Consider the following 17,309-nt stretch of genomic DNA (forward strand, 5'->3'; position numbering starts at 1 on the left):
TGATTGGAGTCCCTTAGGTCCAGTGCCCACCTCTGAACCAGTTACTTTTTTTAGGGGAAGAAGTTGTCCCAGTCAGTTCAGGCCCAGGTAACATGTCTGGGCAGGGTTAGCTCCTCAGAAGCACCTGGGCTGCCTGGAGGAAGGGTGGATTCCTGCACAAAGAGTAGGGTATTGGTACCAAAGAAGGGAGATTGAATATCAAAGAAAACTGCTCTAGCGAGTAGGGCGGGGAACCTCTTTTTTTCTGAAATCAGCTAGAAGTAAAGGGGTTTTGGATCTTGAACAATTGTTCAAATAAACAGTTCTGGTCTACTAAACCTTGTACTTTATTCTGCACAACTCACTTGCCTCGGAGCTTTTACTTCTTTGGATTATATTTTTGTCTTTCCTTCTTTTTCCATCATTCGTAAGCTTTAGTACTGAGCTGATGCATAGGAAACAAAAATGAAGATCTATGCCTCACTCAGAAGTCTAGGAAACCAAAGTATCTAAATTAAAAAAAAAAAAGGTAACTTTGTCTGGTTATGAACAGAGATAGAGGAATGAGGAAGGGAGGGAGAATGGGAGGGAGAAAGAAAGAAGGAGAGGGAGGGAGGAAAGAGAGAAGGCTGGCTGGCTTGCTCACCTACTGTATGGTTAAGTAAATCAGCCCCTCCTGCCGCCAACCTTGTGTGTGTTTGTGTGTGTGCTCCGTCACTCAGATCATGTCTGAAGCTTTGAGACCCCATGGACTATAGCCCGCAAGGCTCCTCTGTCCATGGGATTTCCCAGGCAAGCATACTGGAATGGGCTGCCATTTCCTACTCCAGGAGAACCTTAGAATAGAATAAGCTGTATCATGGGGCCCATAGGGGAGCAGCAGCTTGTTGGCCAAATAACTCCTGAAATTTGAAGCATCTGTTGTCATGATTTTTGATTTGAGCTTATAATAGGGATTCATTGTTTGTATCTTCTTTTTTTTTGTTCATGGCTTTTTTTTTAAGCATTTCATTGTTTTTCCTTTCTCTTGTGTTGGCCAAAGTGGTTCATTTGGATTTTTCCATAAGATGTTAAGTTTTGGCCAACCCCAGATACTTTTATTCTGTAATGGTTTCAAAAGGCAGAAAATGTTAAGGGTAGTACAAGGAACTCCAGTATACCCTTTATGTGAAAACTCCATTCAAGTTTAATGGTCTCGGGAATGCCTTTCATACTAGAAGGTCCAATTCAGGACCACATATTGTGTTGGGTTGTCACACCTCTCCAGACTCCTTTCATCAAGAGTAGAGGCCTCACTTTTCCTTAACATCTGTACACTGGGCATTTTGTAGAATGTCTCTGGGTTTGGGTTTGTCTGATGTTATCCATGATTAGGTCCAAGTTACGCATTTTTAACCAGAATACCTCCTATCCGACACCCAGAGGAGCCTCTTGTTGAACCTCATCTTTACTTACTCTATAGGATAACAATTCCATGTGTTTGCCAGTATTACCAAAAGAGAATTTTCCATAACTTACAGTGTTCATATGGTTTTAAATGTAGCCTAGAGTGTTGATGTCTATGTTCCAGCCTTTTTGGGTGTGGTGGTACAGGAGGGGGAAAAGGCGATTCCACTCCACATACATATAGAAGTGTGTGTATGGGTGATCCAGGTGCCTGCAACAGGTCATGGGAGAACGAAGGAGGGCCTACTTCCTCATGTGAAGGAGCACTTCATGGGAAAAATAACAGTCATTTAGAAATGAATCAGGGTTCTCCAGGGGTTTGGAAAGAAGTGACGGCAACACTCAGCCTTTTGATTCCTGAACGAGCAGCATCAGCATTATCTGGGAGCAGATGAGAAAGGCAGAATCGTGGGTGCCATACTAGTCCTACAGAACAGAATCCGCATTTCAACCAGATCCTCAAGTCATTTGTAGCATGGTGAGTTTGAGGAGTGCTTATCCAGGCCGGTATGAATCAGTCAAGTAGCTTAAAAACTACAGAAGCTTTGGTACTGCATTGAGGGATTCTAATGTAATTTGGTTTAGGCGCAGTCTAGGCATGTGTTTAAAGTGAAATGAAAAGTTCCCCCAGGAAATTCCAGCAAGCCACCCAGACTCACAGAGCTTCGCTTCGATCTCAGTACGGAAGGAAAGGAAGCATGGTGCATTCAAGGACCCATGGTCGGTCAGCAAGCCTGGTTGTTAGGAAGGAGCATGCTAACTTACATGTCAGTGCAGTTGAACGCATGGGGACGCAGAGTGCACTGGATCAAACAGGGCTTTGTTTCACTCCACTGTAGACCATTGACTCAATGCGAGGGGGCCATGGGTAGGTGGGAAGCGGGGAAGGATTCCACCACCTCAAGAATGGAGAAGAGGCTATGTCAGGGAAACTGCTTGGAAGGTATGCTAAAAATCAAGCAGGGTGGCAGGGCCAGCTGCATAATTTATGGGGCACAGTACAAAGTGAAAAATATGGCCTGCTTGTTCAAAAACCAGGAAAATGGTGTTATTAAAGTTCTGAAAGGTAAAAGCATTTCCTACTTTCTGTGGTCTTTCTTGACCTGTCATGACACTTTTAATCACCTGTTTAATATCCTGCTCCTTCAGGCACAGGGACATTCACTGGGTAGGTCCAGGTCCTCACAGACATCCTGGATTCTGTCTCTGCTACTCAGTGGGATGTGCAGCTAGTGCTGGGGGTCCTTTCCACTAGCACAGGGCTGAGTGGCCATGTCCTGCTTAGAGAAGAGGACTCGGTCTCCCCTCCATGGCTCCACCACTTCATCTCATAGTGGATGGTCAATCCTCAGGGGGTTTGCATTTTAGCATCAAGACACACTTAGTACCTGGAGAAGGGGGTAAGTGAGAGGTTTGCTCCTGTTAGATCTCTGGTTGAAAATGCTGTACTGTGTATGTATGCTATGGTACAGCGCCCTCTGCTCCGCAACCCCCAGGCCTTGATGCTCCCCATTTCTGCACCTAGCACTTCTCTGGAGGGTGATAAGGTTGGTGGTCCAGGGCAGGAGCCAGGCAACTAGGAACCTCTCACTTTTCATACCCCTCATGCATGCCCCCCAATTCTCCCTTGGACTTCACTTATAAAACACAAATTCAAAGATAAGATTAAAAAATTAAAGATAGCCCTGCCTGCAGAGCAGTAAACCCGAAGTGGCCAGGCCTTCTAAATGTAACTGCTCTGTCACTGTCTCCCTGTGTAACTGTACTGATCACTTGCCCATAAAGCTGGCCCTGGGGATGGGAGGTGAAAGGATGGGTTTGAGAGGTATTGAGGAAATGGTCAAATCAGGGCATGGTGATGTTAGAGGAAATCCTGTGAATAACTTCAAGATCTCTAATTTGTGTGACTCATTAGATGGTGGCACCAGTAAGAGATAAAGGGAACCAGGGGGAATAATTATTGAAAATGGGGATAAGGGCATGTTTTAGGTACCTATGAATACTTCCTTTGTTCCAACATTTAATCATCCCTCATTTCTCTGGTTTAATTGCAGAGGTTGATGTTTTTCAAACAATGGCAAATAATAAAGGGGAAAATGAACCGCCGTGCCTTCTTCTGATTCTAGACAGCTCTGAGTGTTCTGTCCTGCAGTATGATGCTAAATTTGGTTCACAATCAAGTGCCTATTTCTGTTCTCTTGAGGACTGTTTTCAGGGATGGAATTTTTGTCAAATGTCTTGTAGGCACCTATTAGACAGATCCCACAGTGCTGGCTCTTTTCCAACTTTGGATAGGATGTCTTACATGAGTACATTTCCTGGAAGGATGTGAAAAGGTAAAGTGGGGCCTCCTTGTAGCCCCACACTGAGGACAAAGTGATGTGAGCACCACAGTTTCTAAAGGGAAAAACCATTTAGCTGGCTCTAATTTAGAATTGGAAACCCTCCCCTAACCCCCACTCTCAAGTTTATTTGAAGGTTAACAACTGGTCCATCTTTACTCTATCACAAGAAGAAAGTGAGGGGCCTAGCAAGGAGATCAGGGTTCATAGAAAGAGGTGTTTTCCTCCAGGAAATACTTTTTCCTGCTAGGGTCCAGGTGGGTGGTGGGAAATTCTCTAAGAATCTTCTGTGTTTTGGGAGTATCTGAAAGAGGGCAAGTCCAGCACTGGCCAAATGTCTGCTGGGTGGCAGGTGTGATGATGTGTCCGATCCGAGCAGGAGAAAGAGATCTGGAGAGAGAGGCCTAGGCTTGGGGAATAAGCAAGTGGCCTACGGCTGGGCCAGCAAAGATACCTGTTTCCCAGGGACAGGTGGACAGTATGGAAGATGGTCGCCATTTTGCTTAAACTCAACAAAGGTTGAGTTGCTCTCCAGGTGAGGTATGCTGTAAGGGCAAGAGGCTGTGGGGCGAATGCTGAAGGCAAAAACTGCATGGATGATCATGTTGGATCTGTGTTGAGGAGCTCTAGGTTCTCAGGAGAATCCACAATAACCTCACAAAAAAGCCAGCACTGGGGTGCTGAGCCACACGGAGGACATCAGAGTCCAAGCTGTTACAAAAGCTGTGGTGAGAGATTGCACCAAGGCCTGGTCAGTAGGAAAAGCTTGCTTCTCTGCTGCTCCATTTTCCCCATCCCAAATGACTGAAGTAGCTAGAAAATAGAACCCTGAAGGAATGACAAGTATAGAGCTTCAAACTAGATATGAAATTAAACTAGTAAAGTAGATTGGACTAACTTTATTAACCTCAAGTGGTCAGAAAGTTAGAGAATCTAAACACAGTATCATTTAGAGTTGAGAAAATAAGAATTCAATACAGTGGGGCTGAAAATAGAGACAAAAATTTGTTTCAGAAATTCCCTGGTGGTTCAGTGGCTAGAACTCTGCATTTTTGCCATCGAGGGCCAGCTTCAGTCCGTGATCAGGGAACTAGGATCTCACAAGCTGCGCCATGTGGTCAAAAAAATTTTTTTTTGTTTCGTGTTGCTATATCTATTAAGCTGAGACAACTCCATAAGCTTGTTCATTTGCATTCCTGGGCTAATCCTCATGCCATGTGCTATATTTTAGTGTCCTCCCGAAGTGTGTTTGCTGCATTTCATTTAAGATCTTTGCATCAATATTCGTAAGAAGAGATTATTCTATAGCTTTTCTTTCTTTTCTTTTTTTGTATGATCTTGGTCAGATTTTATATCAAGGTCCTTGATAAAAGGAATTCAAAGTATTTTCTTCTTTCTCTGTGCTCTGAAGCAGCTTAACTATTTTAGAACTACATGTGCCTTGACATGCTAATGTGATTCACCTGTGAAGTTTCCCTGACACTTTCGAGTGTGAGCAGGGAGGCCCTGCTGTTCGTTCTTTCACCTTGTTTGAACTGAACCGTGAGTAAGTGCTGGTATTCCCCTTTTACTTCTCCCATGCCACAGGATACCATGGCTGTGATTTGGAAGACAGCCTCAATATTTAACTTCTAGTTTAAATTTAAGCCATTTGTCATGCAATGCTTGCACTCCACAATTTATGGGCCTGGGTCAGTGTAGGACATTTAGGGGCACACTGGGAGAACCAAGCATCTCCCCACCTCCAAAGAGAGTAGGGTCCTTTGGAGATCCCCATACCCGATCCACTCAGAGAATAGTACAACCTAGAACATGATCATTGTCAGATTCAAATCAGTTCCCTGTGACTTACTATTGTCCTTTATCTTTGGATAAAATATGGAAAATTTGTAAATGATAAAAATTGATAAAAGGTTAAAAAAAGTTTAAAAGGTTTTTAAGATTCTGTCCTGCCCACTTATTTTTTAAGCCATTATTTTGTACCCAATTAATCAAAAGCAAACCAACCAAGTTCCCCAAGCGTGCATCCTGGGGTCCTCTGGGAACTTAGCCATAGGTTCCCCCCACCACCACTACCACATACGCTTGTCCAGGCAGCATTCGGGGGAGCAGTGCAACCGCTTTCCTCATTTGGGTAGCAAAGCCCCCTTGGCAGATAGTTAGTCCCTCTTGTCAAGGAAGGCTGTCTTAAAATTGCATCCTTATTTTTCCTGTAGTTCTTTCTCTGTCTGCTGTGAATGGAAGAGGGAGGACTGGGTTATTTCAGTTCCGGCAATGGACACATCAAAATTGCTTCCCTTTTCCCTACTCTGTTTCCCTTGAGGACCTAATTTATTTCACGCATTTTGACCTATCTCTGCTTGGAAACGACTGCTGTGGTTCTCTGTTGAGGCATTTCCCTTCCGCCTTTTCTGGCCCGCAGGCCAACCCCCCAGGCCACAGTTCCTCTGCACAGTGATGTCAGTCTGGCTGCTGGGCCCAGCTGGATGGAGGTGTGTTTTATGAAGTTCAACCCTGCACCCTGGGCCATAAATACACATTGTGCACATAAATGTACAGCTAACATTGGCCAGACCCCTCCGAAGAACCATGTTAATAAGCAGACAGTAAGTCTTTAAAATATGGAAAAGCAGTTAATCTTTCCGCTGGCAAATCCTTCATAGGAGGTTGTTTTCCTCCACTGCAGTACTAGCTGCCTGCAAAGATTTTCATCTCCTAGGACTTGAGGTATAAGTGGGGGGTTACTGTGGAGCTTCATGAGCACACTTGTGGAGTCTTCACCTTACGGGGTAGTGTGTTAAAAGGAATAATGACCTATACTGGTCGTCATTAAGCATCCGTATTGAGTCTGGGTCTGCCCTCAAGGGGCTTGAGCACTAATAATTCCAGTACAAGACAGAAAGCCGGTTGCCTATGATTCCAGTCACACAACAGGCCTGGGCTCCAGAGGTGTGCAGCTCTGCCTGTGTTTCTCTAGGAAGTCACTTAATCTAGTGTTTCCCCATCTTTGAAATGGGCACATTCACGTCTTTTTTGCATATAGCTTCTGTAGAAGTTTACTTATGCTCTCTGAGTCCCAGTTTTCTCTTTCATGAAATAAGAAAATCAATACTGTTTGCTCCCAGCACAATATTCCATTTTATAAATGTTTGACGAATACCTGTACACATTCTCCTTATGGAGAACTCCAGTGTTACGTTCATTTCCATGGACAATTATCCCCAGTCTTCTCTTTTCCACCACTGCCATCCTTTTCTCTCCCCCACATCTCCTCCTTCCTTGCTCTCTCCCACTGAGTATATGATAGGAGGATCAGACTTGAGGATAGGGATGGGGGTTCAGTAGACAGAACGTGCATGGAGCCAATACATGCTTGCTTTTTGGAGAGATGAAAGGTCAAGTTTGTAAACTGCCTCCAATCTGTTGAGCAGCCGTGAATTCTGTCTGTGTGTCTCAGGTAGAGAAAGGGAGTTGCCAGTGGGTTGACTTGAAGGAGAACATAGATGATGGCTGTCAGTCTGGAGATGACATGATTTGTGCCTTAAAAAATATTTAATTTTACTTGGTCCTTCCGTTTATCACTAGAAAGACACTGCATGTGTTCCGATCGTTTTTGGGTTCCACCCACATGTGTTCCACTTGTTCTGTGCATTTATCCCTTCTGTGTTATCTCAAGTTATTCACTCCTAACACAAATGATAAGTCTTATCCATCCCATTTATTTTTCCTGTTCTCTGTAGCAGAATCAAATGCTGTTAGATGAGTATTTTGAAATATTCCTAAAAATATTTATGTATAGTTTTGCAACATTATTTAACCACTTACTATGTTTTGGATAATCTTTCATAACACTAAATAGACATCTTTAACCCTTTCATCTGTTGCCAAGTAAACCATAGAAGAGATACACTGTTGCTTATTTAATCATTCCTCTACTGATGGACTTTCAGATGGATTTTGTTTTTCCTCCTCTCCATGAACAAGGTTACCAGGAGCATCCTTATATGTCATCTTGGGTTCTTAAACAATAATTTCTCTTACTGAGAAGTAAAACTACTGGAAAAGTAGGATCTAAATCATTTTCACTGAAACAGTAACAAATTATTCATGTGTTGCCTATAAAAGTTTACTTTCCCACCAACGATGTAAAATAATAGTTACTTCTTCAAACTCTCAGTCATTTGATATTACCATAAAGTTTTGCCATTCTGATGGTAAAAAATGAGTTTGATTATTTCAGCTTCATTTTAATTTGCACATACTTAATTTTAGTGAGATTGGACCCCTTTTACATATCAGTTGTCCATCTGTATTTCCTCTTCTGTAAATTATTTCATGGGTTTTAATACTAATTCAGTTCATTTCAGTCGCTCAGTCGTGTCCGACTCTCCGCGACCCCATGAATCACAGCATGCCAGGCCTCCCTGTCCATCACTAACTCCCAGAGTTCACTCAAACTCATGTCCATCGAGTCGGTGATGCCATCCAGGGCAAACAATTTCCTTCTTCTCTCTTTTTTCTTATAAACTCAATTTTATACAGTTGTCCAGACTATATTTATATGAAATCTTAGGATCATCATCTCAAATTCCATCAAAATCCCTGTTGGGATTTTATTGAGATTACTTTGAATTAAAAGATTACTTGAAGGAGAATGACACCTTTAATATATAACTGTTCTCTTTCACCACCACTGTGGAATTAGGGTTTTTTTATGTTTAGTAAAGTTTTCTAAACTTTCTTTTCTGATCATTTTCTTCATAGAGAAACATCTTTCACTAGATTTATTCTCAGGCATTTCACAGTAATTATTGATACTATCAATGGTTCTTTATTTCATAAATATTTTTTCATTGGTTATTGCCAGTGTCAATAACACTGTGGTTTTATATGCTGATTATGTAACTGGTTAGCTTGCTTGGTTCTTTTCTGTGTTCTAATAGTTGGTCAGTGGGTTCATATGGATTTTCTACAAACACAGTGATATCTGTTCTTTGGGTGATTTGGTAGTTTTCATTTGTGGGTAGATTCTCAATGAGCATTTCAGATTTTTTTCATGCAGTTGGTTTACTTGTGTTTTTATAGCCTGGCCAAATGTTGATAATTTATACATTATCCTCCAACGTGTGTTTGTTCTAAGTTTTCAAATTATTTGTAATGATATACATCAGTCAGTCAGTTCAGTCGCTCAGTCGTGTCCCACTCTTTGCGACCCCATGAATCACAGCACGCCAGGCCTCCCTGTCCATCACCAACTCCCGGAGTTCACTCAAACTCATGTCCATCGAGTCGGTGATGCCATCCAGCCATCTCATTCTCTGTCGTCCCCGTCTCCTCCCACCCCCAATCCCTCCCAGCATCAGACTCTTTTCCAGTGAGTCAACTCGTCGCATGAGGTGGCCAAAGTATTATAATACTCACTTAAAAGGTTTACAATGCCTCTGTCTCTTTTGGGTTTTAATGTAACTTTGTAACTTCTTGATCAGAAATGTCAGAAGTGGACTTATGTCCTTGTTCTTTTAAGTCTGAATTTGATTCTTCTAGTTATCGTCACATTTTTACTTGCATTTTATTCTTCTTTTATCTTTATAAATTCATTCTGTCATTGGCTCAGTGAATATTTACTGAGAATCTACTCTGTCCCAGGCATAACTCTAGGTGCTGGGGATAAAAGATGACCATGGGCAGACACAGGCAACTTTTTTCCCATGGAAACCACAGTTTGCTGTCAGGGGGCAGACAGTGAGCAGGTAAGGAGAAAGTGGAGGCAAAGAGATTTGAGAAGAAAGGCAGTGAGGCTGTTTATTTGGTGTCCTTGACAAGAACCGATTCAAGAATGTGGTAAGAACAACAACCTTATTGGAGTAGATTTGTGAAGAAGTGCTGAAGTAGAATGAAAGAGAGGGAAAGAGAAAAAAGGGAGAACGAGGGAGCGATGGCCAGTACCTCTTCTTGGGAGTCGTGCTATTAACGAGGACAGGAAGCAGGGTAGTAGCTAACGGGAGGTTAAGGGAGTTTTGTGTAAACTGAAGAGAATGGCTAGAAAGACAGGAGGAACTGCTTACCTATTCGGTGATCACCTCTCTCCTCTTCCATCACTCACATCCTCGCAGGAGCCTGAGGGCTGGACTTTGGAGAGGGGCGTCAGTCCTCAGTCCCAGTGTACCACAGGGGAGACCGAGGGTAGGGTACAGGTACAGGTTTATGTTCTTACGTTTCCAGCTTCTTGTTTCAAAAACACAGGTCATTTATTTGCAGATTTTTTTTCCCAATAAAAAATATTTAAGGTCACACTGCACAGATTTGAGCCTGGGCTGTTCTCAAATTCACAAGGATGAACTGGATGTATTTTTAACTATTAATTTCCACTGTTTATATATATTTTTTGCTATTAATTTCTAATTTTATCCAACTGTAAAAGTATATGTAATTGATGCTTTCTGCTCTTTGGAACGTGTTGCAGTTCCCTGCATTTGAAAATAGCATATTCTATATTACTTAGGTCTGAAAAGTTGTTGCTGTCAATTTTATTAATAAATGTCATGTGTCTATAAAGTACTTTTGGTATTTCTATCAACTTGTACATCATGATCATAAAAATTCATGTCATATCTTACTGTACTATATTTACTCTAAATAACAGAATACATTTATTGAGAGAAAGATGAATAAATATAACTTATAGAGAAATTGGCCATTTTTTTTAAGATTATAGTCTAGTTCAACTGACTGAATTTGGTAAAAATATCATGAAAAATTTATGTGACAGGATTCTGGACTTGGGGCTAAATATTCAGTTAATCTGTTTGCTCTAGAAGAATATGGGATTTGTTCTCCAACTTGTTTCTCCAAAGAACTGGTATTTCTGGTTCAAGGAGTATTATTATGATGACATTACTTTGTCATTTCAGTGTAGTGGGTCAGATGAGAAAGAGGTATCATTAAACTTACTTTTGTTGGACTAAGTGTACAGATGGGCCCAGAAGATTTAAAAAAAAAAAAAAAGTGAGGAAGGAAAGCCCAAGATGGCAGAGTCAGCGTATGTGCACTCATCTTCTCCTGCGAGAACACCAAAATCATGACTAGCTATATGGCCTTCGTGCCAGCATAACTTGGTCTCTGAGACAATTGGAGCTCCTTAACCAACGAGCATTGATTTCATCCTAAACAATATACCTCTGTTATGGGCAGACATTGTGCAAAGTGATTCAAGGAAAGGCCTAGGAAGTTCATGTTCTTTTATGATTACTATGACATGGCTTCAGTCTATTCTTGAGGCTAGGAGGAGAGAAAAATACACACAGAAGAACATCAAATGCAACTTACAATGGTGTTTAAGCCCTCGGATAAGAAAATGAGTCTTGGAAAAGCCTAACCTCTTAGAGCTTAGAAACTGAGGTAATTTAGCCAACTCTGACTCTCCTGTTTCATGCACATAAATGTCTAGTCTTTCCAAGATGAGCTGTGCGAGCTACGTGTGGACATAACTATTGTTTTTTACGTGGAGCTTCGAATTTGAAATGAAGAGCCTCATGGAAAGAGGCAACTTGAATAGTAAACCAGTTTCTGAAACTTGTTTTCCGAAATACTATAGCAGTTCTCCCACTCCAGAGGAAGTTTTCCTCATGGCTGTTCACTTGGGGGTGGTAAATGACCACTCACTGTCTTCTGCCTCTTGTTCCAACAGGTCCTTTGTCATTCAGCAGATCCCGAGCAGCAATCTGTTCATGGTGGTCGTGGACAGCAGCTGCCTCTGTGAGTCTGTGGCCCCCATCACCATGGCGCCAATTGAAATCAGGTATATCCTTTGTGTGTCAGTCCAGCCGCTACTAATGAAGCTGGTAAGGGGGATCAGCAGTGAGGAAACCTAGGGGAGAAATCTCAGAGAGGGAGCGATGATATTCTTTCCACTGTTAGAAGTTGTTAAGGGAGTAAGTGCCAAGTTTTGACGTCTGAAACGCAGAATAAGGAAAAGGAGCATCTTGGAAATATGCCTTAACTACAGTCAACATAATGAATCCCTTAAGTGTGAACGTTTAAAGGCCCAGAAGATCAGAAGGCGTCCGGAATCTTGTCATGGCTTCCATCCTGAGGTAATCTGACACCCCCTCTTACTCTTTTCCTATCAGATTCTCCATGAGGATCTCACAGCCGTCAGAGAATTATAGCTCAAAAGTTTACCCTTGAGAAAGTCATTCATTTCAGGCAAACCAAGAAATAATATATAGGAAGGCTAATGGTACTCTACATTCAATGCCTTCTTATTTAGTCTGTACTTAATAGCCTTTTCTTATTATATTCACATATATTTTTTAAAAACCTCTTTACTATCTTCCCTTTTACAAATGTGCTATAGTTTTATCACTTTCCACTATTACACATAAAGTGGATCTGACCATCTTGTTTTACTTATTTCAAATTGTAGTTAAAATTATTTTCCCTTGATTACTTTTAGACAGCCTTTTACTTATAAAAAATTCATGTAAAGCAAAAGTCACAATGCTAATGTCAGATCAAGAGTCACAATGTCTAAATGTGGGATGATAAGCCTTTAAACCCCCTGTAACACATGAGGTCACAACTATAAAGGCACTACATTCACACCAAAAGTGATGATCAGAGAAAATATTAAGTTTATATAAGAAAAGCAAACTTCAGATGTAGGTGAATTATGTCCTTCAAAGCTGTAGACAAAACAATTTAAATATAGCAAAAAAATTGCAATTTAAAAATACTCCACCTCCATCTTGAAAGATCGAAAACTGGCCTAGACCAGTTACTATAGGGATCAGTTCAGTTCAGTTCAGTTCAGTCGCTCAGTCGTGTCCGACTCTCCGCGACCCCATGAATCACAGCATGCCAGGCCTCCCTGTCCATCACCAACTCCCGGAGCACACTCAAACCCACGTCCACAGAGTCAGTGATGCCATCCAGCCATCTCATTCTCGGTTGTCCCCTTCTCCTCCCACCCCCAACCTTTCCCAGCATCAGAGTCTTTTCCAGTGAGTCAACTCGTCGCATGAGGTGGCCAAAGTATTGCAGTTTCAGGATACTGAGAAGATATTTATTTTTTGTAAAATGCCACCGTAGCCCACTGAGTGTTAATGTCACCTGTAAATACCAAATAATTTTAATGTTATTTAAACTATCCAAATACTAGAAAATATTTTATAGTCAGTGTAGTGCTAAGAAGAATTTGGAATTTATTGAGAATGTTTGCTTCTATGTTCAAGGGAGAGTTCAATAACATATGCTATAAAGGCTTTTGATAAAATCCAATGATCACCTCTAATAAAAGATCTATGTAAAATAGAAGTATGAACAATTGTCCCAAAACAATAAAGCCACTTAATTTGAAACCAGAACTGCATGCTGCTGCTGCTGCTAAGTCACTTCAGTCGTGTCTGACTCTGTGCGACCCCATAGACGGCAGCCCACCAGTCTCCTCTGTCCCTGGGATTCTCCAGGCAAGAATATTGGAGTGGGTTGCCATTTCCTTCTCCAGTGCATGCATACATGCTAAGTCCCTTCAGTCGTGTCCAACTCTGTGCGACCCCACAGACGGCAGCCCACCAGGCTCCTCTGTCTACAGGATTCCCCAGGCAAGAATACTGGAGTGGGTTGCTGTTTCCTTCTCCCCAGAACTGCACACTTAGCACTAAATTCACAAGAGTAAAAATCTTTTAAAGTTAATAAGACAAATTGCTTTGGAAACTAGATACATGATAAACACTAAAAAACAAAAGAGCAACAATGACAAAAAAAAAAATGACGTTTTTTTTTTCTTTAAGGTTCTAGACCCAGTAGGATGAAGTCAATGGAAAAGAATAGATACTCTTATGTATGACAGAAGTTCAGTTCAAAGGGGAGAACATAGAATGGACTTGAATGGTAAATGATGGTCCCATAAGAAATTCTAGGGATTGGACCCATACTTCTGGATTGGAAGAATTAGCATTATTAAAATGGACATAGTACACAAAACAGTCTACAGATTTAATGCAATCCCTATCAAAACACCCACAACATTTTTCACAGAACTAGAACAAATAATCTTAAAGTTTATATGTTGCCATAAAAGACCCAGAATCACCAAAGCTGTTCTGAGAAAAAAGAACAAAGGAGGAGGCATAACCATCCCAGGTTTAAGACCATGCTACAAAGCTACAGTAATCAAAACAGCATGGTGTTGCCACAAAAACAGACATATGGATAATGGAACAGGATAGAAAGCTGAGAAATAAGCCCACACGCCTATGTCAATTAGTCTTCAACAAAGGAGGCAAGAATATACAATGGGAAAAAGATAACCTCTTCAACAAGTGGTGTTGGGAAAGCTGGACAGTCACATGTAAATCAGTGAAGTTAGAACATATCCTCACACCATACACAAAAATAAATTCGAAATGCCTCAAAGGTTTAAATATAAGACATAGCACCATAAAACTCCTAGAAGGAAACATAGGCAAGACATTCTCTGGTATAAATTGTACCAATGTTTTCTTAGATCATTCTCCTAAGGCAATAGAAATAAAGTAAAAATAAACAAATGAGACATAATCAAACTTAAAAGTTTTTATACAGCAAAGAAAACTATAAACAAAACGAAACGAAAATGTAAGGGGTGGAAGAAAATATTTGCAAAACTGAAAGGGCTTAATTTCCAAAATATCCAACCGCTCATACAACTCAAAACAAAGCCAGACAGCTCAATTGAAAAGTGAGCAGATGACCTAAATAGACATTTCTCCAAAGAAGACATACAGATGAAAAGATACTCATCATCACTTTATTAGAGAAATGCAAATCACAACTACAGTGAGACACCACCGTATATCAGTCAGAATGACCATCATTAAAAGGTGTACAAATAACAGATGCTGAAGGGAATGTGGAGAAAAGGGAACCCTCCCACACTGTTGATAAGAATGTAAATTAGTGCAGCCACTATGGGAGACAATATGGATGTTCCTCATAAAGGTAAAAATAGGGTTGCCATATGATCCAGCAATCTCACTACTGGGCATGTATCCAGACAAAAATATCATTTGAAAAGATATATGCACCCCTATCTTCACAACAGCACTGTTTACAGTAGGCAAGACATAGAAACAATCTAAATGTCCACCAACAGATGAATCTATAGAGATGTGTAGTGTGTGTATATATATAATGGAATATTACTCAGCCATACAAAAGAATGAAATAATGCCATTTGAAGCACCATGGAGGAACCTATAGATTATTATACTAGCTGAACTAAATCAGAAAGAGAAAGACAAATACCAAATGATATCTCTTATTTGTGAAATCTAAAATATGTCACCAATGAGCATATCTACAAAACAGAAACAAACTCGCAGATATAGAGGTTGGGGGAAAGGATTGGAAATTTGGGATTAACAGTGAAAGCTATTATAAATGGGTTGGATAAACAACAAGGTCCTACTGTATAGCACAAGGAACTTTACTCAGTATTCTGTGATAAACCATAATGGAAAATAAAATGGGAAAATATATATATATATAGAGAGAGTACACTTTGCTGTACAACAGAAATTAATACAACACTGTAGATCAATTATACACCAATGAAATTTATAAAAGAAATAAAGAAATTCTAGGTATTGGAGAGACCTTCCTATCCAAGACCAAAAAAATATGGAAGAAAAGCAGATTTATTTAACTATATAAAAATTATAACCTTTGATGAAAAAATATAACTGAGAGTCAGTATCCAATTTATAGAACCTGAAAACATTTATAAATGAAAGCATAAAGAGCTCTTTAAATTGATGAAACAAAAACTGCATTTAAAAATAGACCAAGCTCTGAGACTTCCCTAGAGGTCCAGTGGTTGGGACTTCTAATGCAGGGGGTGAGAGTTCAATCCCTGGTTGGGGAACTGGGGTCCCACGTGCCTCATGGCCAAGAGACCAAAATTTAAGAAACAGAAGCAATGTTGTACCAGTTCAATAAAGACTTTAAAAATGAACTCTCTCTCTCTCTCTATATATATATATATATATGTAAAGATCTTTTAAAAAAAAAAAGAATTAACCAAGGACATGAAAGATACAAGTCATTGGATAATCAGAAAATACAGGTACCAATGCAATATCTGGCAGTAGCCATTGAAGGCAAAAATATCCTTTAGCTCTGCATTCTTATTCCTGGACATCTTTACCTTAGGCCAGAGCAGGAACAAATATCATTTTTGGCGAAGGACTTGCATTCAACACTGTTTGTAACAGTAGAGAACACATGAGAAGATGAACGACCATCAATAAGAAAAAAAAAAAGGCTGAATAAAAGAAACTTAAAATAATGGACATGGAGAAATTTCTGTCAATTAGTAGATGAAAATCATGGTACAGAAAGGAGTAAATAATATGATTCAATTTTTGTAAAACAGAACCTCCCTTCCCTGAAATTAAAAAGAAGTCACACGTGTTAATAAAACCTTCCATAGCCAAGTCTCTGAAATGATCTGAGATGTGATCGTTTACTTAGAAGGTCGGTATTTTGCTTTTATAAAATAATCACAATGGACATCTCTACCAATGGTCCTTTACCTCTTGAATGTTCTGCATTGTAGTATGCAAAAAGTCATTTTGAGTATTTTATGCATTGACAAGTAAAGTCAGAGATTGTCTTTACTAATGTGATGAAATGTATACAAGTCCATTTCCTGGACATTGTCTAGATTCCAAATGATTTTGTTCATATGCTGGAGAGCAGGGAGAGATCTAGGGATGCCACATACCTTGGGAAGTTTAAGGCATCTTGGAATCCGTCTCTGCTCTAACCAACCCTGCCTTTCCCTGTAGGAGAATGCGAGGGAGTGTGGGGGTGCACCGAATCTCCAGGCCAAGATGGTCCTTATCCTGTTCCCTCTGCTTTTGATGCTCTTCTCAAGGTGACACTGATGGAGATGTTCTCTTGGCATGCTAAATTATGGATAAACTGTGAACCAAACTATGGTGCGACATAGGAGACATGAAATATAGTCCAACCATCAGCATCTCATGATTTTAAACTGTGCGTGATACAAACTCTTAAAAATATGTTGACAGAAAAGTTATCTTTTTACTTTGCCAGTCATGCAAATGTGAGTTTGCTACATTATTATCATCCTTCATCAGAAACGGGACTGCAAGCGGGCAGCATCCCTTCTGCTTGAAACCCATTGAAACCAATTTAAAACTGTGTACTTTTTAAATAAAGTATGTTAAAATCATAATCTCCTGGTTTGGGTTTTGTTATCATTTTATTGCTGAGAATACAGACTGGAAAATGCATGAAAAAGTCACCCATTCCAGACAGTAAGGAAGAATGGCTGTTGGCCGAGACGTTACTCTAAAGCAGATTCTAGACAAACATTTAACAATTGTTTAGATGCTCTACTCTGTTTTAAAAATATTTACAGAAGTAAATCAAAATATCATCTACATCAGAAGAATTTATTACACAGAACCCTGAATTTTGTTGAACAAAACTTCAATAGAAATCATAATTTGGATGAGAACACAAGCTTCCATA

The 17,309-nt window shown here is 40.2% G+C and overlaps 1 protein-coding gene across 1 annotated transcript in view; it reads left to right on the forward strand.

The window, feature by feature from the left end:
• Window positions 1–16,957, forward strand: part of CACNA2D3 (calcium voltage-gated channel auxiliary subunit alpha2delta 3) — a 902,079-nt gene extending 885,122 nt beyond the window's left edge. Inside the window, exons 35-37 of the mRNA XM_055414097.2 lie at window positions 11,455–11,567; window positions 11,778–11,860; window positions 16,598–16,957. Coding sequence (XP_055270072.2) covers window positions 11,455–11,567; window positions 11,778–11,860; window positions 16,598–16,690 — 289 coding nt within the window. The 3' untranslated portion in view covers window positions 16,691–16,957. The remainder of the gene's footprint in view (window positions 1–11,454; window positions 11,568–11,777; window positions 11,861–16,597) is intronic.
• Window positions 16,958–17,309: the final 352 nt, after the last annotated feature.

This window comes from Moschus berezovskii, chromosome 24, assembly GCF_049115385.1.
Source record: "Moschus berezovskii isolate FMDL1 chromosome 24, NW_MosBer_1.0, whole genome shotgun sequence".
Taxonomy (NCBI): domain Eukaryota; kingdom Metazoa; phylum Chordata; class Mammalia; order Artiodactyla; family Moschidae; genus Moschus; species Moschus berezovskii.